The sequence below is a fragment of the Sesamum indicum genome, linkage group LG13 (genome assembly GCF_026168435.1).
Source record: "Sesamum indicum cultivar Baizhima isolate 11 linkage group LG13, ASM2616843v1, whole genome shotgun sequence".
NCBI classification, from domain to species: domain Eukaryota; kingdom Viridiplantae; phylum Streptophyta; class Magnoliopsida; order Lamiales; family Pedaliaceae; genus Sesamum; species Sesamum indicum.
Window position 1 is genome coordinate 15,992,998 of NC_142669.1, and position 23,726 is coordinate 16,016,723.

The 23,726-nt window shown below is 33.1% G+C and overlaps 2 protein-coding genes across 5 annotated transcripts; both read left to right on the forward strand.

The window, feature by feature from the left end:
- The first annotated feature begins 1,420 nt into the window (after positions 1-1,420).
- Positions 1,421-8,115, forward strand: LOC105158557 (phosphoenolpyruvate carboxykinase (ATP) 1). The gene is made up of 13 exons (XM_011075342.3): positions 1,421-1,563; positions 1,759-2,036; positions 3,221-3,396; positions 3,854-4,007; positions 4,114-4,198; positions 5,469-5,569; positions 5,833-6,131; positions 6,312-6,485; positions 6,621-6,686; positions 6,804-6,982; positions 7,059-7,228; positions 7,537-7,705; positions 7,803-8,115. Exons 2-13 carry the CDS (start codon positions 1,768-1,770, stop codon positions 7,944-7,946), a joined length of 1,986 nt encoding a protein of 661 aa, XP_011073644.1. The 5' UTR covers positions 1,421-1,563; positions 1,759-1,767; the 3' UTR covers positions 7,947-8,115.
- Positions 8,116-10,626: 2,511 nt separating this feature from the next.
- LOC105158558 (uncharacterized) lies at positions 10,627-15,313 on the forward strand. Of its 4 annotated transcripts, none has more exons than XM_011075343.3 (10): positions 10,627-10,887; positions 11,673-11,754; positions 11,844-12,070; positions 12,527-12,644; positions 13,075-13,149; positions 13,233-13,356; positions 13,459-13,952; positions 14,036-14,175; positions 14,287-14,373; positions 14,686-15,313. In XM_011075343.3, exons 2-10 carry the CDS (start codon positions 11,734-11,736, stop codon positions 14,792-14,794), a joined length of 1,395 nt encoding a protein of 464 aa, XP_011073645.1. In that variant the 5' UTR covers positions 10,627-10,887; positions 11,673-11,733; the 3' UTR covers positions 14,795-15,313. The 4 variants fall into 4 exon arrangements, with proteins under 4 accessions (XP_011073645.1, XP_011073647.1, XP_011073646.1 ...); XM_011075345.3 differs by having other exon boundaries at positions 10,628-10,887; positions 11,847-12,070; XM_011075344.3 differs by having other exon boundaries at positions 10,629-10,887; positions 14,039-14,175.
- Positions 15,314-23,726: the final 8,413 nt, after the last annotated feature.

The window sequence follows — 23,726 nt, forward strand, 5'->3', positions numbered from 1 at the left end:
TGTTAATAAATTGAGAAATATATCAATATTCGATCAATACATCCGTGTAAGTAAGAACAATGAAACAAATCACAATAATCTCACATAAAGTAAGACAAATATTCCACACTTCAGGCGGAACTCGAACTTATGACCTTAAACTTTTTTACGGGACATCAATTTTAATCGCTAGCCTAAGGCATCACGAATTATTTTGATCCGATCTTTTTAAGTTGTAATAAACAATAGTGTAGCTAGGTATATTTTTCATTATATACAAGCATATATGTGAAATCATAATTTTAGAACACTACGCAAAAACAAAAGAATAAATTTAGAATAAATATTAACAGCAAAATTTATGTTAAAATTTATTTTATATTAAAAATTCACCACATGTAACCATATATTTTTAATAGAATCAAAATTACTTTCACATAAATAATTTTTTCAAATATAATTTAGATTATAATTAAATTAATATACCTATTTTATGACTAAATGACATATTTAATTTTTTTATATGATTTATATAGTGGTGTCAAATTAGTAATTTAATTTTTAAAATATAAAAAAATTAATATTTATTACATCTATCTCTTCTATTAAACTATTATCTATTTTTTTTTCTTTTTAAGTCTTTTTAGCTTCATCTTTATATTATTAGGAATTTTATTTTCATATCTTATTTTTCCTCTTTTTTATTTTATTTTATTTCATGGTGTATCTTGTTAAGGTCTCATGATAAATCATAACAATTTATCATGATATTTGACATAATTATAAATACCCTTTTTTATTTAAAAAATTATCAATACCCCTTTGATTTTAACGGTTATCTAACATGTTTTCGTGAGGTTTTTATTCAATTTTTTGTGGTGAACTGATCCAAAATATCCATGTGAATTATAAATTATAATTTTATTTTATTTTATAATTATTTTACTAACATAACTGATAATTTTTTAAATCCACATTGTTTTACTTTTTTTATTTAAAAACTACGGTAAAAGGAAAATTGACGATTTCAAACCTCAATCAGATGACTACATAATTTCATCAAATATCATAAGGTATTAATTTTGTTTTAAACAATAAAAAGACATTTATAATTATGACAAATATCATAAGAGCTCATTATAATTTATCCAAATAAATAATAATAATAATAACACTTTCGATCTAATTTTATCTCATACTTAATTATATAATTATTGGTACTCATTGATTCCATACGTGCAACTTTCAATTCATTCATGCTAATAATTTTCCTTTCTTTGAATATGAAAAAATAAAAATAAAAAAAAAATCACGAGATTGGGGTATTTTCCGTATTTCGATGCATGAGGGTGACCACTGACCACATAGGATAAGAGTCTAACCACGGTTAGCTCATTCCTGGTTAAACCGTGGTTAAGGATGGCCGCGGCACACTATAAATTGGAGCTTGCGCCATTCTCCCTTCATCACCTTCTTCTTCATTTCCTCAATTCTCACTCCACTTTGATGGTCGTTTCATTTTTCTTCATTTCTCTTTTCAGTTAGTTTTATTTCTAGTTTTCTCGCAGTTTCCACCAATTTCTGGTGAGATTCTCTCTCCGGTTTTTCTTTTTTTTTGTCTTTCCGGTTTGCTCTGCAGGTGTTAATAATTTCTGTAGGAGTTTAAGCTCTTAGTTCGAATGTGATTTTGATTTTAAGGTGCAGGAATCTAATTTCGTAGAGCTTTTGGTGATGATTGATGTTATGTTTTTTTGTGTTGTGTTGCCGTCGGAATGGCAGGGAGAAGAAATGGCGGCTAACGGGAACGGACGCGTGCCCACGGCTCCCAGCGCCGGCGGAGTAGGGCGGAACGGGTTGGCGAAGATTCAGACGAATAAAAGAGCGGAGGGTGTTTGTCACGACGACAGTACGCCGCCGGTGAAGGCTCAGACGATTGACGAGCTCCATTCTCTGCAGATGAAGAAGTCGGCGCCGACCACTCCCATCGATGGGATGAAAGGCCCCTTTGCGGCGTTCTCTGAGGACGAACGCAGCAAGCAGCAACTTCAGTCCATCAGGTAAAACTAATTCCACGGCGTTGTTTATTTATTTATTTTGGTTGGATAAAAGTGTTGATTGTATATCTCATAAATCATCGTCATCACGACGATGATTTTATAACACGCTGAAAATTTACCAATTTGGTTCCGAAATTTTAAATTGTCTGAAAATTTTAACCTTTAGAGACTATTCATGCTGGTGGTTTCAGACTTTTCCTTGCAAGTTTTAGGGACGTAGCATTTATACGGAAAAAATTTATACTAAAAATTATAGTTCGAATGACGTTTGATCACATGAAATCAATCACAATACAAGTAATATATTTGTTATGTGATATAATTAATTCCTGTTTGGGGTCCGAGGTAGAATTTTTCCATTTATACCTAGCTTTACACGGTAATTTCCAAGAAATTCTTATACGTAATAGACATGGAAACATTAAATAGTATTTATCACGCAACATTGTGATAACGTACATTTATTTATGCGATCCAACTGTTTGACGTGTTAAGACAAAATCATATGGTTTAAAAAAAAAAAGAAAAGAAAGTAGATTTCATATTCTTTATGTTTATCTAAAATAAAAAGTTATTTTCTATGTATTTGTAATTAAAGTAAATTCTGCTTGCGTAATTGCAGTCTACTGTAGGCGAATTCCCATGGACTAATTATTGATAGCTTGTAAATGATTATTACTGGTATGGGTACTTGATCTGTGCTCTACATTTATAAAATATTAAATTAAAAAAAAGTTAGATGCACAAACTGATTGAAAATGGATATGGAAAAAGGGAGATCGCAAGGAACTCGTTGATATTAAAAATATAATACAAACGAGTAAATTATTATATAAAAAAAATAACAATTTATTCCTTATATTTTTTAAAACACAGCAATTTAAGTGTGTTTTTTTTCTTCACCCGATGGAAAAAAGAGAGAAAATTTAGTAGAGAGAGGCAAGAGGCCAATACAACATGTAACTTGCTAATTCGTGCCCCTTAGACATTTCTACTGTTATAATAAATTTTTTACGCAGGGAATTGGATTTTAATAAGACTGATTCAGTTTAAAACTAAATAACTAAAGCTGTCAGCGTCCCCTATGTTTTGGAGAGACTTAGGACCATTAATTATTGTGTAGACCGTTTGAAGATTCATTTTCTTTCATTTAATTGAATTGTTTGGTAACCTTTCCCCACCAGTGCTTCACTGGCATCCTTGACAAGAGAGACTGGACCTAAGGTGGTGAAAGGGGACCCGGCGAGGCAGTCGGAGACCCCTCGAGTATCGCACGTCAGCCACGAAATCACCCCCACCATTAGTGTCAGTGACAGTTCTTTGAAGTTCACTCATATCCTCTACAACCTCTCACCTGCCGGTAATATTGCATGCTCAATTATCTTTTGTTTGTAAATGGTACACTTTTTTTCTTTTTTTAATGTAAAACAAGCTGTTTTAATTATTTTTGATAATAAAAAATCTTCTTAAATTAATCTAATTCATTTATGTTCACTTTACTATTAATAAAGGCACATGCTGTGGAGATAGCTCAATATCTCCAGCCACGGCTGTATTACAATAGATGAGATTGTTAGGCCTCTTAAATTTCATTTCAGAAATTGTCTTTTCCCTTGATTGCTAAATCGAGGAGGCCCGTTTTGAAAAAGCATATACAATCATCTTAAATAGTCAAAATTACTTTATGTAAAATGAATGTATTCTGCTACTTCTGTATATTTTAGAACATCTTACTAAACATAATTGGTCAATGACATAAAACACTGTCCCATGTCCTTTTCTAATCTTGTTGTTTGATTATTTGGTGATCAATGCAGAGCTTTATGAGCAGGCCATAAAGTACGAAAAAGGGTCTTTCATTACATCTAGCGGTGCATTGGCAACCCTTTCAGGGGCGAAGACTGGGCGTTCTCCAAAGGACAAACGTGTCGTAAGAGATGAGACCACTGAGCATGATCTTTGGTGGGGAAAGTACGTAGGAGTGTTCTCCCCATTTGCAAACTTTGCAGAAGTTCTCTCTAAACAAAGTTCTGTTTATTTATCTTTTCGCTGACTGTATTTTCCGCTGTATAAATAGGGGCTCGCCAAACATCGAAATGGACGAGCACACCTTCATGGTTAACAGAGAAAGGGCAGTGGATTACTTGAATTCCTTGGATAAGGTAATCAGATTTAATCTGTGCTTCCATCACAGTGATTGTAGTGCAGAAATTAGATGTAGTATGTGAGTGTGCCACTTCTAGTTAGTGGCATGTTTGGTATGTGGATGAAGCATGGCATCTTTGAGTAGGTCCCTCCAAAGATATTAATTGAAATGAAATGTCTCTTCAACGTAGAAACCAACCAATGATCTGGTAGATGTAACAAACAAGAAGAAACCTAACTAGAGAAGAATAGACGGGCATTTCTACTCAAATTAGAATGCCAGGTTAGACTTAACCACATTAATTGTTGCTTGGATGCTACAATAAGAAAAAATCGGAAGAGCATGTGATGGACTTACATACAATTAAATGCAGCTTTTCCAACAGTACATAATAATGTTCAGAGTTCAAGCTGAGGTCATTCTGTAGTTTGTGCCTTCCAGTTTCTTCACTGTGCAATTTTGTGAAGTTTCATGGGAACGGCTTTGTGGATAAAGTTGAAACTGAAGCTCTAAAGATAAGAGATGATGCTATCATATTGTCCTTTTTGGCCATACTGCTCTGATCCTTAGGAGTGGAATATAGCCATACCTTTTCTTGTCTGCATGTTAAAGACCATATCTTTTAGATTCAGCTAAGACCCAAGTTGAAATTTCATCTAAAGTTTAACAGAACTCTTTTTGCAGTTAAGTTATTTCTTGTTCTTAGTTCTTTATGCTTATGACTTAGGAACAAAGAAAAGGTATTCGATTTTTCAAAAATTATTAACAAAAATGAATTATATCTTGGCAAAAGATGTACCTATATCGGGTCGCATCAACTGGGAGAGCTGCTGAAACAGCTTTTAGTTTTATTCTTATTTATTCATTCTCTTTTTTCTTTTTTTTTTGGGGGTGGGGTTGGGGGATGGACTGGCATCTTCATATACAGAAACTCCTCTTTATTTGTAAATCCAACACTTCAATTGTGAAATGCTGTACAGTTCATGGTACTTTAGATGACAACCTTCCACTCCATCCCTGCTCATGCCCCTGGTCCTTTCTTCCAAAAGATGAATAAATAAATGATTTGTAAAACAATCTGTTTTAAAATTGTCACTTTAACTCCCGTCAAATACACCAAAAGGATTTGGTATTCAAGAAAAAGTACTATATTTGGCGCATTTACCTATTAAGCGGCCAAAGAAAGGATGCCTGGAATAGAAATACAAATCATTCTCTTTCTTAGAAGTCCAAGAATTAATAGGAATACACTAACTATTGTTAACTATGGATGTTGTTAATTTCAGGTCTTTGTCAATGATCAATTCCTGAACTGGGATCCAGAGAACCGTATCAAAGTCAGGATAGTTTCAGCCAGGGCTTACCATTCCTTGTTCATGCATAACATGTAAGTAAATGCAACAAATATTCTTAATCTTCATCATCACTCTGTTCTTGTTTGCAGTCTATGTGCCAATAAGCCCGTCCAGATAAGTTGTCTTAATTGTTTTTTGAAAATATATGATTTGCTATCTTCTATAATCTAGTCCTTTGACGACATTTACTGAGAGAACAAGGAAAGTTTCATGAGAGTTAGAGCTATAGAAAGGTGCCACAATAAAAACATGGCATATTAGTTATTTGTACACTGGATAACTGGGTGGGTGACAGGTGTATCCGACCCACTCCTGAAGAGCTGGAGAATTTTGGTACTCCGGACTTCACTATATACAATGCTGGACAGTTCCCATGTAATCGTTACACACACTACATGACATCTTCTACTAGCATAGATTTAAACCTTGCTAGAAGGGAAATGGTCATCCTCGGCACTCAGTACGCCGGGGAGATGAAGAAAGGCCTTTTCAGTGTTATGCACTATCTCATGCCTAAGCGTCAAATCCTGTCCCTCCATTCTGGCTGCAATATGGGCAAAGATGGAGATGTTGCTCTCTTCTTTGGCTTGTCAGGTAAGGTTATCATCGGAAGTCTTCCGATGAGGGGCCGTCCCCTGCCAACCGATATGTGTCCTCTCACCCTAGCCTTGTGCATAAGTGTTTTTTCCCGAAATGCATGACTATTTTTGCTTTATAATCTATACTGTTTACTAATGGTGGACATTTCATTTCTTTTTCTTTTGGAAATCTCAGGTACGGGAAAAACTACTTTGTCTACTGATCACAATCGGTACCTAATTGGAGACGATGAACATTGCTGGGGTGATAATGGTGTGTCGAACATTGAAGGAGGCTGCTATGCCAAGTGTATCGATCTTTCAAGGGAGAAGGAGCCTGATATTTGGAACGCCATCAAGTTTGGGACAGGTACTGTCCCATTTCAGCGTCTCAATTTTCATGGCTTGTAACAACTCTACTGAATCAGATGAACATAGAATCTATTGTTTTTGCTCATGTGCTATCTAAGGAAGTAAAAGACTTTTTTCCCATCATGATTGGCAGTTTTGGAGAATGTGGTGTTTGACGAGCATACTAGAGAAGTGGATTACTCTGACAAATCCGTTACAGGTAACACATTCGTCATCTAACAATAGATAAACTGTCTCTTCATCTGTAATTTCTAGCTTTTGATGTCAATATTCAGTAAAAAGTTCACGTTCCATCTTCTCTTCCCCCTTCTTACAGAGAATACTCGAGCTGCCTATCCCATTGAGTACATCCCAAATGCTAAAATTCCATGTGTTGCCCCACACCCCAAGAATGTCGTACTCTTGGCATGTGATGCATTCGGCGTGCTCCCTCCAGTGAGCAAGCTAAGTCTGGCACAGACAATGTACCATTTCATCAGCGGCTACACTGCCCTGGTAGGCATTATTTGCAATGGATGTCAAGGTAAAAATGCATGCTCATTTTGGCTTACCAGGTTATGTTTGCATTCAGGTGGCTGGGACTGAAGACGGAATTAAGGAGCCACAAGCAACATTCTCGGCTTGCTTTGGAGCTGCCTTTATAATGATGCATCCTACCAAATATGCAGCCATGTTAGCTGCAAAGATGGAGAAGCATGGTGCAACAGGGTGGCTCGTTAACACTGGCTGGTCTGGTGGAAGGTATGAAGTAGTCACAACTAAAAATCACAACAAACTATTTGATAATCAATACAATATTGATCATTAAAAGTTTGCTTTTGAGCTCAATTCATTTAAATAACGACTCAATCTTCAGCAGATTCTATGTTTCAATACGACTAAAGCTCTGCTCTTGCTCAAAATCTATTAGTAAAAAAGGAGTAAAATATATGTAAAACAACTCAAGCTAAATTGAGCACAAATGTGTTCAGCTGGGCTCATGCTTGGACAATAATATGTTCACACCTCTGAATTAGCTAATACCAAATGTGAACATTGGTTTTGTGCAGATATGGTTCTGGGAGTCGTATCAAACTAGCATACACTCGAAAAATCATTGATGCAATACACTCCGGCAGCCTGTTGAAGGCTAATTACAAGAAGACTGAGGTGTTTGGACTCGAGATCCCAACCGAGGTTGAGGGTGTGCCTTCGGAGATCTTGGAACCTATGAATACCGTAAGCACTATAAGCCTCAGCTTCTGCCCTGATTGAATTTCTCTCTTACATTTTCTGATTTTCCATTTAATAAACTTCATGTGATTTCTCAATGTAGTGGTCTGATAAGAAGGCCTACAAGGAGACACTGCTGAAACTGGCTGGCCTGTTCAAGACAAACTTTGAAGGGTTTGTGGCTCACAAGATCGGGAAGGATGACAAGTTGACTGATGAAATTCTTGCTGCTGGTCCTGTTCTCTGATCAGCCCCAGGATGAGAAGAACCGAATATCTGCACGAGTTGGAACTGAACCCATGAAAACTATTTTATATTTACGCATATATAGGTGTTATCAATTATATCTTTCTGTTTTATGTAATTCTTCCAGTTAATTTTAAAGAAAGAAAGAGCAGATATTTGGTTCATCGCAAGATTCACTGTTCTTCCAGCAACTCAATGCATTATGTAAATGGAATATGGGACATACTGTGTTGTGTTTAAATCAAATGCGAGTAAAAATGTTCCAAGTGATCAACAATATGTTTATTTACAATCACGATCAGCAAGGTTAAAAATTAAGTATTATCATCGAGGTTCGGGTATTTCACACAAAAATCAAGTTTGATAGTAAGTGTAGTGTATTACTTCCACTCAAATTGAACCGAGATAAAAATAATAATAATAAGAAGAAGAAAATTGACTTGGTAGATAGTTGGCCAGAAAGCTTTTTTCCATATTTAGATGCTTTTTCAAACAAAATTAAGCGGTTTCGTACAAAAAAATCGGCGTTAGGTGTGTAATAGCAATCAAACTCATTTTGGCAGTGCCACAGACAGACCCGATCTGTCGTGTTCGGACCACCTTATATGGCTCTTCACACGCGACGGTTAGTTTTCAGTGCAGTGCAGAGTGCATAGCATATTCATAGGATGGTGGCGGAATAGCGTCTCGAGTCATATTCAGAAGCTGGGCAGTGACCCGCGTGGTGTTTCTTGTGTAAACAATAAGCCGAACCCGTGTGTGGCTGCTCGAGAAGATGAGCCACTTACCGTCTAAGCCCCTCTCCCAAGTGTTAAGGCCCTTGGTTGCATCCTCTCCTCCTCGCCTCTTCCATTTGCGTTCTATATTATTATAAGGTAAATTGCAACCTACTTATCTGTATTATAAAAAATAGGCAAAAAATTCCATTATGAAAAATTAAATAGTGATTTATTTTCATGTATTTTTTAAAATGTAGCAATTTACCCCATATGTTTTAAGGAGATAAATTGCTTCATTTTTTAAAACACAAGGGGATAAATTGCTATTTATTTTTCATAGGGGGGATAATTTGCTCATTTTCAATATCACAAAAGAGTAAATTGATATTCACCCTATTATTGTATTCAAAATTAGAACATTTTTTAGTAGCAACATTTCTGCGATTCTAGTGTTATTATAGAGCGTTTTATATGTATGTCGGTTATTTGTTTCTCAAAGTTTATAGTTCTATAATTTTGATATTGTAAAAGTTATTGTATCTTAGGAAATAAATTGCATACATTTTAGTGCACATCGATGTTGTCTTAAAAGGCAGAGTTGTAATTCTTACATGGACTTTGTTTGATATACAACTACAATATATATTCACATCTACCTACAGATACCACACAATCACTTTTTCTAAATTTAGTTATACGAAAATAAACTATTTTATGATCAATTATGCAATTACCGTCTCATACTTATTGGACCTCAATTTCTTTTTATTTTTATTTTTGATATTATTTATTATTACAACAGTACATGCAAATTCAAATATTAATTCAATATATCGATATCTCTAAATCAATTAACAAATAAAAAGTAAACAAATAAATAAGACATTATTATTAAAAGTAAACTACCGATCCAAATTCATGTGACCCAAATTTGCGACCTCTTGTGGTTTGACTTGTACATAGTGACTCATTTGTCTAAATTTATTAATTCACGTTTTCGCGACATTATACTTAAGTAACATAATTGGGAGAAGAATCGATGCATGTACAAAATCAGATTTTTTTCTTGATTTGTTTAATTAAATGAAATTAAAAAAAAAGGTTAGAATAAACAACTTATCAAAATTACTAAAACATTTTAACTTTAAATTGCATTAATAAAATTTTATTAATAAAAATTAAGCAATTAAAGAGATGATTGAAAAATAAATATATTTCAAGGTTATTTTTAAAAAAATAGATATTAAAACATTTCACCCCACCCCCAACTTGGGACAAGCAATGGCAACACAAGTTGGGGTTTCCACAAATCCAGCCTGATATCTCTAATTAACAATTCAAATGGTGTTAACCTTTGAACTTAATATAAAACGATCTTTTTTTTTAAAGAATTTTCAATGTGGGAATAAACTAATTTAGCTCTTACAATGCCATCTTTATATATACTTTGCACACTTCAACTCAATTTCTCAATCTTTCGATGCGGGGACACTAATACTCTCTTTATTATTCACAATCTAATATATGGATTCACTTTAATATGCGTCCAACTTATTAAATTAAAATTGTATCAAATCAACATCTGAACTTGTCAATTACAACATGCAGTGTGTCGATTATCGATATTTTTTTATAAATATATAATAAACAAAAATAATCGAATTACAAAAATTAATTGATTAAGCATGGTATGTAGTCCATAGTTCAAATCTTATCCATATACATGTAAAAAAGTCATGATTTTTCAAGTAAAAATGCATATGAAAAATCTGATTATAGTTTATAGATATTCCATAAATATAGGGATTTTCTACAATTACAAAAATCTTACCTTACAAATAAACCTACAAAAAAGTAAAGAATAAGAAGACCCGCAGAGATGCTGACACGTGTCCATTGGGATGGAAAAAGTCCAGCAGTTTTTATAGAAGGCGAAAAATCGAACCAAAATCCGGTTCGGCTACCCTTCTTATCCTCAACCGACGAGCGCACGATAGCATAGACCCCTGCTTTTTCTCGGTCCTTCGGATTGCCCTACGCGGAGCTTTATCTCACGCTGCCTCGCTAAGGATTTCGCCAAAATTTTCATTTCAAACCCTATCTCTCTGCCTCCCTTTATCTCCACCACGGCGGCATCCATTCAGATCTGCAGTCGTTTCCGATCGATCTCGGCGTTGTCGCTTTGATTTTGCTAATCTCGATCCCGGTTTCGCCGATTTGAAGGTAATTGATGTCGATTTATTCAAAGATTTGATTTTCTGTTGATTTCTTTTTTGCCAAATCTGTGATTTTATCGTATATATCTCTCTGTCCTCCAATTACCGGTAAAGATCATCAAGGGTTTCAGTTGATATCAGCGTCGATCGGGGGGATTTGAATTTGTTCTGGTTAAAAGATCGATATCTCATCTTAATTCGGTTTAAACGTACGCTTTTGGTGTGCGGATTTTTTGTTTAACAGTCAATTTTTTTGCGTAATTGAATTTCTTGAAATAAACAGGTTTGGGGAGATTCTTGTTTTTTTTTTTTATTTGGTTTTGCGTGCTTCCAGCGGCAGAAGATCTGAAGGTTTAGCCTGATAAGATTTGTGTTTCCTGTATGTTGCCGCCGACGATGTCCGTTGTTTTTTGTTTTTCTTGAATTTTCCTTTTCCGTCCTACTATGTGCTCCGTTGTGCGATACATATTCGTCTGTCTTATACGCACAGATGTTTGCGGGGATACATCGGTTTCTTACTTAAGATGCTGCAGAACTTCGTGAAGAAGTGATTAATTGAATTCTGTGATCCACGGCAGGTGGAAAAATAGCAATGCAGTATCCCAATTCTGTTTCTATAGGCACTTGAAAATGTCAGAGAATATTGTTGTTCTTGTTTGGTAGTGTTGTTGATATGCTGGAATATGCACAAACTATTCCCGAAGCACTCAGTTTTTTAGCTTCGAAGTGAATATGGAGATCTGGATTTGAATTAAAAACTTGAGTAATTTTGTAATTCCTTTCTATGATCAGGTTTGGGATTCAAGTTCTGTGAGCCAGCATATCTACTGTTATCTGGCCACTCAGAAGTGCAATGCGGGGCTATGAAAGAGATGTAAGCAAGTCTACTACTTCAATTTTCTTCAACAAAATGTTTTGGGATTTTTTATTCGGAGACTTGTGTTAAGCTGAATTTTTGTAAAGCAGGAGTATGAGAATTGGGATGAGTATGAGGACGATGGTGATGAGCAAGAAGAGGAGGAAGATGGTGAGGATGGATATGAAGAACCTCCACAGCCGACCCAGGAGGAGTTGGAATATCTTGAACTGAGGCAAAGGATAAAAGAATCTATCAGAAAGCAGATGAAAAAGGATCTGGGCACTGCCAATTCTGGTTCCCGTGACAAGATAAATGCATTTCGTAAAGACAAGTGAGTTTTTATTATGTGTGGCATAATTGTATTACCTTTCCATGTTTCATGTATTCTTCGTTAGATCTCTATTGATTTGCTGCACGAATAACTTTAGTAGATCTGTACTCTACAACCTTTATTGGATTATTTAACATCAGGACGACTAGGCCTAAATTTATTTTTGTTTTTCATCTTGACTGTCAAAATACTTAAAAATTGCCTTCTTCCTGGATAAACGGATGTATTTTGGTATTAGTTACTAGTGGCTGGTGTACTTTTAGATTGGTTTTGGTTTTGATGAGACTTCTGTTTCTTTCCTATTACATACCCATTGTTTGTAAGAATATGTACTGTTTAAGGCCAGCACATGATTTTTGGTTCTTGTACGATGATACGGATGAGTATTGTGTGTATTAGCATTATCGCATGAAGGCAATCTCAGTTTGATTTTAACATTAATTCATATGTTTGCAGTTATGGTTCCTTCTTTGGGCCTTCACAACCAGTCATTGCACAGAGAGTAATTCAAGAAAGCAAGTCCTTGTTGGAGAATCCAGACTTGGCAGCGAGGATTTCCAGACCTAACCATACTGTATGTATAGAAGACTTCTATTTTGGTAAATGTTGGCATTGCTTCTTTATATATCCCTACTTGCATCTTTCTGACAGCTTGTGTTTGAGTACTGACATAGGCATGTATAAGTACATTGTTACATGCACTTAAGGCTCTTAAGCATTGCTGCCGCTCAAGTGGGTGCTTTGATGATATTGCTTTTGGTTGTGCAAGCGTTAATGTTGTTCAGTGGGTCTAGTTTTCAAGTCGTCCTGCATGTGAATGTCTTAATTGTGATAGTTTTTTTCTGTGTCACACACGCATTATAACATAGCTTTCGAGGAGTCTGGTGTCCTATATGTGGAGGGGTGGAGCATTTTTATCTTAGTTAAATTTTGGTCACACTCATGTAAAAGAAATAATTATCCTACTTCGTAGTCACTTTATGACATTCTGCATTTCTCTGCAGAGCAAGAAGACCTCTGTTTCAGCCCCTGCAGGGTCAAAACCTCAAGCCAACCGTCCACCAATTGTTACTAATAAGGTATGTGTTGCTGACTTTTTTTTTTCCCGGTAATTTGGTGTCTTCAATTGTTCTTTATTCTTGTCTACTGGTAATTGATGCAGTTGAAAAAAAAAGTTGAAATGCTCAAAAATACGAGGGACTATTCGTTTCTATTATCTGAGGATGCTGAGGTTCCAGCCTCAACAAAGAGCCCTCCACCAAGAAATCTATCGGCCCCCAAGTCTGGTGTGCCACTGCTCCTCTATGCTATCTGGTTCGTTGACACAAATGCGCATTGCAATTATATTTTTTAAGGGAACTTACCAAGATTTTTTGGTGGACTTGAAGATGCACGCTCTGCTCAACTAGCTCCAAGGAGCAAACAGGTGGTGAATGATCGTGGAAGAGATGTCTCCAATGGTCGTGATGGGAGGAGGCCAATGCCTCCAAGCAGTCAAAGCAAACCTAAAGGTGCACCAGAGAAGACAGCCAAGTTATCAACAGAACCTAGAAAACAGCTTGGTAGCCATAATGGAAGTGGGCCTGGTCGGCCTCAGGGGCCCAAAGGCATGCCTTCTAAGAGTCCCATGCCTGCTTCAGGGAAGGTCACTGCACCCGTTGCAAAAAGTACTATGGCGGGTTCGCATAGACCAAACCCTTCAACCATACAATCTGGTGCCCGTAAACCATTGCCATCACATATGCAATCTGGCACTCAGAGACCTGCTCCTCCGCGCAGTCAACCCCCACTTAAAAAACCCACAGTGCAGAGGAAGGAGTATCAAGAAAGTAGCAAGCCTAAGGTCGTCAGTAAACAGCCATTGCCATCCTCTAGAGATCAGGTATGAGCTACTGTAATAATTGTTATTACCAAGATTCTGAAGTAGCCAGAGAGTGTTTTTTCAGTGTGATCATATGATTTTAGCAGTTGAAGCGACCAACTCCAAAACTTCCAGCTCGTGGTAATTTGGCAGAGGAACGGCCAAAGGCAAAACCAAAGAGACCACGCTATGATGAAGATTCTGATGGTGAAAATGCTATAAATATGATCAGACAGATGTTTGGGTAATTATGAATTTTTTGGACTTTTGTTCTCTTATGTAATGTGCTAAAAATTTTCTAGTGCTTATGTTTTTCAAGCTCTATTGGCTTAGAATGTGTCATCAATTGTTACAGGTATAATCCTAACAGGTTCAGAGATGACGATGATGTTAGCGACATGGAAGCCAATTTTGATGATATTATGAGGGAGGAGAAACGCAGGTCAGTGAGATAAAACTGAGTATTGCTCTGGGTTAACATCTAGATTTTGCTGCTTTCTTTCTTTTTTTATATCTGATAATGGTAGAATCATGTTTTCTATTCGTTATTGGGATAATGCATGTTTGGACAAGACATGAAACATAACTTGGTATCAATTTATTAATTATAGACTTGTATACCAGCTTCCTTCCTCTGAATTCTTGTCTTCATCTGGTTTTGTTGGACTTACCGAAATTTGTAAAATCAAAGCCACTTTTTTCTGTAAACAACTCTGCTTTTGGACTCTGTTGACGCTTTATGTTTACTGTTCAGTGCAAAAATTGCTAAGAGAGAGGACGAAGAACAGCTCCGTCTAATCGAAGAGGAGGAAAGAAGGGAAAGAATGCGATTGGCGAAGAAGCGCAAGCTGAGCCGTCAATGATTGAAATACTCAAATGAAACCGTTGGCTCTTGTTTCATTGTGAGAGCTCGAAGTCCCTGAGAAGGCCACTGCAAATAGGTTCAAGTGTTCTTGCTTTGGTGCATCATGGAGAGTGAAACTCCCAGTTCTAATTTCTTTTTACAGAACCTTATAACAGCCTGAGAGCACACCAAATGGATTCTTTGTTTTCGTCACCTTACTTTTCACCGAGAGGTGAATCTGTAATTTATCATCATTTTTAGTTGTCTTGTGTAGGTGGGCGTTGACATTCTTTTTCTAGCTGCTTGCTTTTCTCTAGTTAACAATGCAAAATGAGAGGGGGAGGAAAAGCTGTAAGTTGTAGGAGGTTGGGATCCATATGGGTTTCTTGATTGCTTAGGCTTCTTATGTAGTGCAGCAGACTCTAATAATTCATAATTATGGTGGTCGATTAGATCATTGACAGATGACGATACAATTTGAAAAATTCTTGCCCAATAGGGTTTTAGAGAGAGCGAAATAGCCTTAAGCTTTTTGTTATTTGGTTATTTGTTTCCCATAGCCGAATAATCTGTCGGATTGTGGCACGCTTCCATGTTGGCCACTAACCAGGTACTAATTTTGAAATTTGGGATTCCGCGTATTATGCCTGATTTTGGGGAAAGTAATTTAGCAATAAACAAAAAGAACGTATTCAGATTCAACTTAATTGCGTGGGTGTGTTGGCAAATAGATTCTACTTTGGCCGTGGAAATAATTATTAGTGAAATGGAAGTTGGGATTGTTTATAGGACAATGGAAATTGTATGTTTAGTTGTGGTGAAAGTTGGGATTGTTTGTGAATAAAAATCAAGATGGTAGAAAAAGTTGAGATTTGAGCGTTGGAAAAATGGTTTTTAAATTTTAATTTTATCAATAAAATTGCTGGGGGATAGTTCATTGTTTTTGGTTTAAATGTTTCTTTAATTTAAATAATTTAAAAGCATAAAATTAAAGAAAATTGTGTTTTCTAAGTGTCGTTAAGAAAGTATTTGGGTAATTTGTTGGCTCAATTCATAAGCGGGTTTTGATGAATAATCTAAGTTTGTTCAATCCAAATTGGGCCTAATGAAAATCATGAGGAAACATTGGGAAGGAGTTACGATTTTTTTTTTTTTTAGTCAAATCAAATTTGATCGAATTAAATCAATCACCTCACATAATATGTATAATATATTTATCCTATAATTTATTATGTTCCATGAATTGTATATAATATTACGATAAATATATTATATTTATTATATAATTAATTAATTCAAATTCATGCAATTTCAATTTGAATTGGATTTTTCGAAAACCTACCTAGAATAGTCAACATCTAAGTTGAATATGAACCTGATGTCTCTGCTCAACTGGGCAGAACGTACTGGTAGTTACACCTAATTTTCAGATTTTATTATTTGGAGACAAATTAAAAAAAAAAAAAAAGAAATTACCGTTAAAATGCTTAATAATTTTTCATTCAAATTCTCATTTGTCTCTATTCATATACGTTATGAAATCTGTACTTCTTGGCAAAATTGCATTTTTAAAAATCTGTTAAATGATGAACATCAATCCAACTCATTACAAGGATTTTTTTTTTAATTTAAATTAAGTTTGGTCGGATCAGACCAATCATATAATACTTGTAATTATACCTATTATGTGAGTTGTCGTTGTTCTTGAATAGTACACTAAATCAGACAGTATCAATTATATAACAAGTGCAATTATACTTACCATGGTCATTTCTCTTGAACTATAACGTCAATCATGTAACAAGTCTAAGACACTTGGTTTGACGAAACAAGAAAATATTATGAATGAATTTTCTGAATTTTCTGAATTTAATCATGGGTGTAATATTTGATTTAGCAACTTTGAAGGTGAAAATTTGATATTTTGATCTCTTTCGACATTGATTTGAATTTTTAATAATGTTAATTCGAGTGTCTTTCGACTTATTTTTGAATGAAAAGGCCATAAATTTGAAGTTTTTATCTTAAATTTGAGTATTTCTTGATAAAATAAACTCTTTGATCCTCCATCAAATTTGACTTGAGCTTTGATAAGATTAATCCATGGAATTCGCACCACAATCACAAAGCAATCAATGAATTGGATGACTTCCATGATGAACCGCCTTGACTTTTGTCTTGAGCATTGTGAATTTCATGGAATTGTGCTGGAAAGAATTTTGAGACTTCTTGAATGCTTTCATATTACATGTGTCTTCACTTGCGCCTTGAGTTGTGTCCTTAATTATTGGATAAACGCCCTTATTTTTAATTGTGGAGTGGAAGATTTTGCTATATTTACTTAATGAGGCATCACGATTTGATTGGTCTTCACCATTCAATTGGATTTATTTTCTTAATCTTTACATGTGGTTTAGAATTATCAATTTTTGGCATTTGGTTCATTTTTTTTTTGGCAAAATTAAATTTAAATTGCCTTAAATACTTCAATGCTTTATATGATAATATTTTATCAATTAGCTCAAATTCAAAACTTTCCTCAATGAAAAGTTTTAAACCTCAACTTCAAATAGGTCACAATGGTGACACTTTTGTTTGAATCTTTAAGGGGTTGAGAAACTATTTTTGATCATCCTCTGAAGAAAGGATAAATACAATAAATTTTTAAAAAATTTATCATAATTATAAATATTTCATAATTATTTTAAAATTAAGGGTTATTTAACAGATATCCTCCTACAATGGATTATCACGAAAAAGTATTTATTAGACGACATTGATTTCAAAAAATATTTATAATTTTTCAAACAATAAATATATATATATATATTTATAATTATCTCAAATTTCAAAAATTTTAATTCTGAATTACCCTTAGAACAAAACCCTTTGAGTCGAAGGGTAAATATGAAATGGGCCTATCATTGGCCACTTGGAGCAGCACCTGGCTGTGACAGTGACACCAGAACAACCCATGAATTAATATTCAACATTAATTGAGTTCTCTGTTACATCATAATCTTCTTCTTGATTGTTCATCCAACCAATTACTACTACACGTCCTCACTCCATCCCTATTTAATTCTTCATACTTTCAAAATTTCAAGATTATTTGAATTTGTAATGGGAAATTCCAATTTATCTATTTTTTTCATTCAATTATTCAATCGATTAATATATAAATATGACCTGATTTCAAATTCTATTATGTCTGTAGAGTCTCACAAATCTTGATCAGGTCCAATAATATTTTTTAACGTTTAAACGACCTCGTAAGACAAAACTAGTGAGAATAATAGTATCGATTATAACATTTTGATACTTAAGTCGGTGCGGTGTAAAACTCATAGGGAAGCAAGTTTAACCAAAAACTTATATCTGGAGTATGAATGCATATATTTATAGGAATGACTGAATTGTATAATTCTATGCGAATCATTGATGCGGTTTTGATCGTATTGCCCTAATAAATCCATACATGCTCGAGTTCAAACCAGGTTGGAGTCGGTTCAATATGACCAGAATGCTTCATACTCGAATTTAAAGCCTATTAATTAAGGTATAAAGAACATAAATGGTGGCATTGCTCCTCGCCACTTCATTGTACCCAAGTGGTTTCTTCCTTAAAATACTAACAGTTATGGCATGTCGTCTATCTATGTATATAATAAATATTTTTTTTATTTTAAAATATATTATAAATAAGGATAAAATATATAAACTAACACATCACATTTAAAAAAGAAAGAAAGCAAGAAAAGAAAATCAACTTAAGGGTATTATCGATATGGCAAAAAAAAATCATATAGTGGTGTCACAAATCGTTGTTTGCGAGTGAAAGCTGAAATGCGTCTTTTTCTTTTATATTAGTATAGATAAAATTGTAAACAAATACTTCCATGATTTTTTTTTTATGAAAAGAAAATAATAGATACAAATATTCTTTAAATAAAATGAGAGTGCGACTAGACAATAGACAAAATAAAAATAAAATAAAATTACAACTGGTATTTTAGTATTATGATTCCGTCCCTGTCGTGGAAATGGTAAGAAAAATGCTAAGTACAAAGATGAACTGAATCAAGTGGGGTTGCCAAAATGTACTCTTCAAACTTGTTTAAAACTTAGGATTCCAAATTTGTACTAAATAACGTCCAAATTCGTTCTCATTTAATTTCGATCTTCATCTTTTAATTTTTATGAGATACATATATATATATATATATAGTCGTTTTACAGAACGAATAATTAATTATTATCCGAGTTATCTCATAATACTAAAATTTATAATTAGTCCGAAATAAGTTTTCGAGTACTTCAGTCTTCATTCCACTTGATTAGTGGTTGAGATATACTATACTTTTGAAATAATTATATTGTTCTCCTATGAGATTTGGTGTAATTATATATAATTTTTTTGTGGTTTGAAAAATTACATCTATTATCCTTGTTGTTTGTTTCTGTTCAGACAAACAGATTCCTTAACAAAAATAATAAATAAAAATCCATATTTACCTCAATTAATTTACTACTGATTTATTGCATGTAGAAAAGATATTTTCTGACCAAACTACTCTTATAAGGTGAAGATGTACCTCCTCACATGCCTATGCCTTAGCGTCTGTAAGGGTAGTTTGATAAAAAAAAAAGATTTGTTTGATTTGTAATAAGTTAGTTATACATCAATTGGAGATAAATATAGATTTTTTATTTAATCTTTTAGTTAATATCACTAGATTCGGTGAATTTTGACTAATGAAATGATCTATTTGTTGAATGAAAAACAAACGTTAAGAGTACTAAATATAATTTTTCAAAATGAAATTTACATATAATTATATCAAATTTTAAAAGAGAGCGGTGGTAATTATGTCTATATTTTTTTGTCGATTACCCATCTTAAATTTATTATAGAAAAACAAATCATTCTTTATATTATAAAAGAATATAATTTTAAAATTATGATAAATTTTAAAAACAATATTATATGTTAATCTGGATGATAATGCATGGAAGACAACATCGTTGTAATTGGGATGTGCAGGCCATTATTAGGACCAAGAACAGTAACAGTTAGATCAAGTCAGAATCCGAGTCAGCCATGTCCCCTCTTCATCCTATTTTTCATTTTTCTTAGTACTTATGGGATTTTAATCTTTAAATATACTAATTGAGAAACAGAATAAAATATATGTTGGAGATTTCAATTAAACAAAAGAGGCGTGGGAGAGATTAATTGAAAACGCATAATCAAAATCATGTCTCGATTTTATGTTATCACGTACTAAATCTATCTATAAAAAAACATCAAAGTGTGTGTACACAACTTGCAGGAATTATGAATACCTTTGAATATATGAGTTTCGAGTCTTATTATACATGTAGGTATTTTTTCTACTTAGCATAGGTATTGTAAATAATGAGTTTATTATAGGTAAAATTGCATATTACCCCTTCTGTTTTCAAAAGTCAGCTAAAAATCCCTCTATACTTTAGAAATAGGCAAAAAAACCCTCTATTTTCTAAAATCCTACACAAAAATCCTCCTTTCGTTAGAAGTTAACGGAAGGTGAAGTGCACTTGCAGGTGGTGCGAGTTGGCATGATACTTTTTGGCGGATTTTGACATTTTTCCTATAAAATTGACACAAATACTCTTATATTGTGTTTAAAATTACTATGATCAAATGTATTTATTTTAATTTTATTTTTAATTGATTCTTTTTGCATTTTCATCCCTCCAAAAATTAAATAATTTTATTTTAGATATATTTATTTAAATATTAAAATACAAAAAATATATTTTTTAATAAGTTTATACCTTAAATAAAGTTAAATTAAAATCACAATACAAAAAATAATATATAAAAAATTAATTAGTAATTAATTTAAATATATTTTAATAAATTATTTACTATAAATAAATAAATTTAAATTATTAGTATATGAAATATTAATTTAAAATCAAATTTTCTTTTTTCTAAATATATTTTTAAATTTATAAAAAAAAAAAAGTTGGGAGACGGCGATGAGGCGTCGCAATTGCCAATGGGTGACTTGGGCGGCCGCTGCATTGCGGTCGCCATGGGTAACTTGGATGGTCACCCCCTGCTTTAGGCGGTGCGAGGTGGGAGCGAGGGGGGGGGGGGGAGGGAGTGGAGTGGACAACGAGTGGGGTGGGAGAGGGGCTTGGTGGCCGGGTTGAGGTGGGCGACGAGGGAGGGGGAGGTAGACCTGGCAGCAGGGCGTGGGGTTAATTTTAATATTTTTATTTTTATAAATAATAATTTATAATTTATATTTTAATTATAGATATAATATATATCAAAATTAGTTAAATATTAATCCTTAATAATTTAGATCTAACGGTGGAGATGTATTGATTAAATCATATGGTTGTTATGCAATTTAAAAACTCCAACAGTCATGAAAATAAGAAATAATATATAATTGTTAAGTGCATAACAATCTTTTGACGAAAAATTTAACACCGTTAGCTTTAATAAACGGTGAAGGGCAAATGTATGATATTTCAAAAAATAGAAGGATTTTTTTGCTTATTTCTAGAACACAAGGGGCTTTTAGCTGACTTTTGAAAACACATGATGATAATATACAATTTGGCCTTTATTATAAGGGTTAATTATACTCCCCTTATTGAGGTTTGATGTAATTTACATATAAATTTTTTATGATTTGAAAAATTATATCTAATTCCTTGAGATTGACTTTTGTCTAAAAAATATGTCCACTCGTTAGTTAAAATTTACTAAATTTATTTATATTAATAAAAAAATTAAATAAAAATGGATATTTACCCTCAATTGACTTATTATTGATTTATTGTGGGTTAAATAAATTTTTTCTGACTAAATTATCCTTATAATAGTAAGATACACATTTTCACATATATTAACGTGTGCAAGTACTTAAAATTAATTGATTATAAAAAAAATTATTTAATTTATAATAAATTAAAAATAAAATAATTGGGAAAATAGAATTTTTTATCCTTAAATTATTTAGAGTGGAAATTTAGTAGTCCTTATTCAAATTTTAATATTTTTATCTGATCTTTGTCTGTGTGTAGTGTGATGGAAGTGTCAGGCTAACAAAATGTACCATATAGGGAAAAACTACTTGAAATGAGATCCAAGCGGTGGCATTTCCTGCATGTTTGCAATAATTTTTATTTTTGGGATAGGAATGAAGTATAAGTTAAGAAATTATAAAAATTGAAAATAAAAGTAAAATATAAAAAATAAAATTAAAATTAGAGTGTTTTAAAAAACGGGCGTAATATTTATAATTTTATCAATAACCTATAGATATTGGTACGGAAGTACTCGTAATTTTTTGTTTAAATCAATATAGTTTAAATAATTTTACTAGTAGCATCTGTATATAAAATCAATCCTTTTCAGCTGATAAATTAATATTTATTTAAACATTTACAAACATACACACACCCTTAGTCAATGTGGCCTAACTATATTGGTGAAATTGAGGTTCCATGACCTTAGAGATTATGGGTGCGAACTCCACCATAGGTGTGGAATGATGTTTCTATTGCATAGTAGGTGTTGTTTTTGCAACAAAAAAGTAAAGATAGTTTCCATAATATTATTGATATTTTTAGGATAAATGTGTAACTTTTCAAAAAAAATAAGAATTACTTATATAATAATATTGATGTTCTTTATTATGTATGTATAAATTTATAAAAGAGAAAAATAATTTATACATATAAATTGATATTATTTAAAAATTTGAATCCCATGATTTCTTGTGAAATGTGGATGTTTTTGCAGTTTGTCTTCATGTGTGTTAGCTTAGTCAAACCCCTGCACAAGTCTCCATTCAATTTGAAAGCAACTACCTTAATTATAATATGTTCATATTACATAGTCTTTCTCTAATACAAATTAAATAAAAGGGTAAATTACATCCCTTCTTGGTTATGTAACAAGTTTGCACACGGTGTGGCGAAATGGGCACACGAGACAAATTAGGATGGTCATACCCCAGCCCCCCTTCTCCCAGGTGATGTTTTTTGTGATATGGGATATAAGATTACCATATAAAACGAATATATACATTTATATATATATCTTTTTGAATTTGATATAATTACAATACTTTTTATATTATTTAAAAATTTATTAATACTTTACGGATTTTTGATATATAATTATGGAAATTTCGGATGGTAAGATGAAAAAGTTAATTTTACCTTCATGGGATTTTTTTTTTTAGTTTTTGAAAAAATTCGATGCTGTGCAACTTCCTATATCCTCCCTGTATATTTATGCCTACTTTTACAAAAATGACATGTCAATCTGTAAAAGTATGAGATAATTACATCTACACTCCTTGACCTATAATCTATATACATAAAATATTTTTCTTTAAAAAAATTACACTTACACCCACTATAACTCCAACATAATTTACACAAACTACTATTTCTTTTAAAATGCACCCTGTTTTTTTGACTAGCCAGAATAGTTTCTATAATTGTGTAAAATACATGAACGATTTGTGTAAATAAATCATAGATTAGGGGGTAAATATAATAATCCCTAAAAATATTTTAAAGAATATGTAAAATCCTACTTCAGACTTTAAAAGAGTAATTTTAGCAGTTTATTATAAAATCTAAATGTAACTTCAATAAAAACAAACAGAATGAGTCTATTGTTGGACATGCATTAATTTATGAGTGTCGGTAATTTGTCAAATAATCAAGAGGGATTATTTGTAAGTGCATCGAACGTTAATATATTTCTGACATAATTTAACATACATATATATATATTTTTTTGTACATATATATATATATATATATTTGAAAAAAGAAAAGGGAAAAGAAGAGCAAGGCACGTGAGGCGTGAGGCTGACCCAACGACTACGAGAAACTGTTGGTCCCCTTGATGTACCTAAGTACCTTCC

Excerpts from the sequence above, each read along its gene's own strand:
- LOC105158557 (XM_011075342.3), top strand. The coding sequence starts at position 1,768 with ATGGCGGCTAACGGGAACGGACGCGTGCCCACGGCTCCCAGCGCCGGC. Across the intron at positions 3,397-3,853 it reads CTACAACCTCTCACCTGCCG|AGCTTTATGAGCAGGCCATA; the intron begins GTAATATTGCAT and ends TGATCAATGCAG. Across the intron at positions 7,229-7,536 it reads ACTGGCTGGTCTGGTGGAAG|ATATGGTTCTGGGAGTCGTA; the intron begins GTATGAAGTAGT and ends GGTTTTGTGCAG.
- LOC105158558 (XM_011075343.3), top strand. The coding sequence starts at position 11,734 with ATGCGGGGCTATGAAAGAGAT. Across the intron at positions 13,150-13,232 it reads CACCAATTGTTACTAATAAG|TTGAAAAAAAAAGTTGAAAT; the intron begins GTATGTGTTGCT and ends TAATTGATGCAG. Across the intron at positions 13,953-14,035 it reads TGCCATCCTCTAGAGATCAG|CAGTTGAAGCGACCAACTCC; the intron begins GTATGAGCTACT and ends ATATGATTTTAG.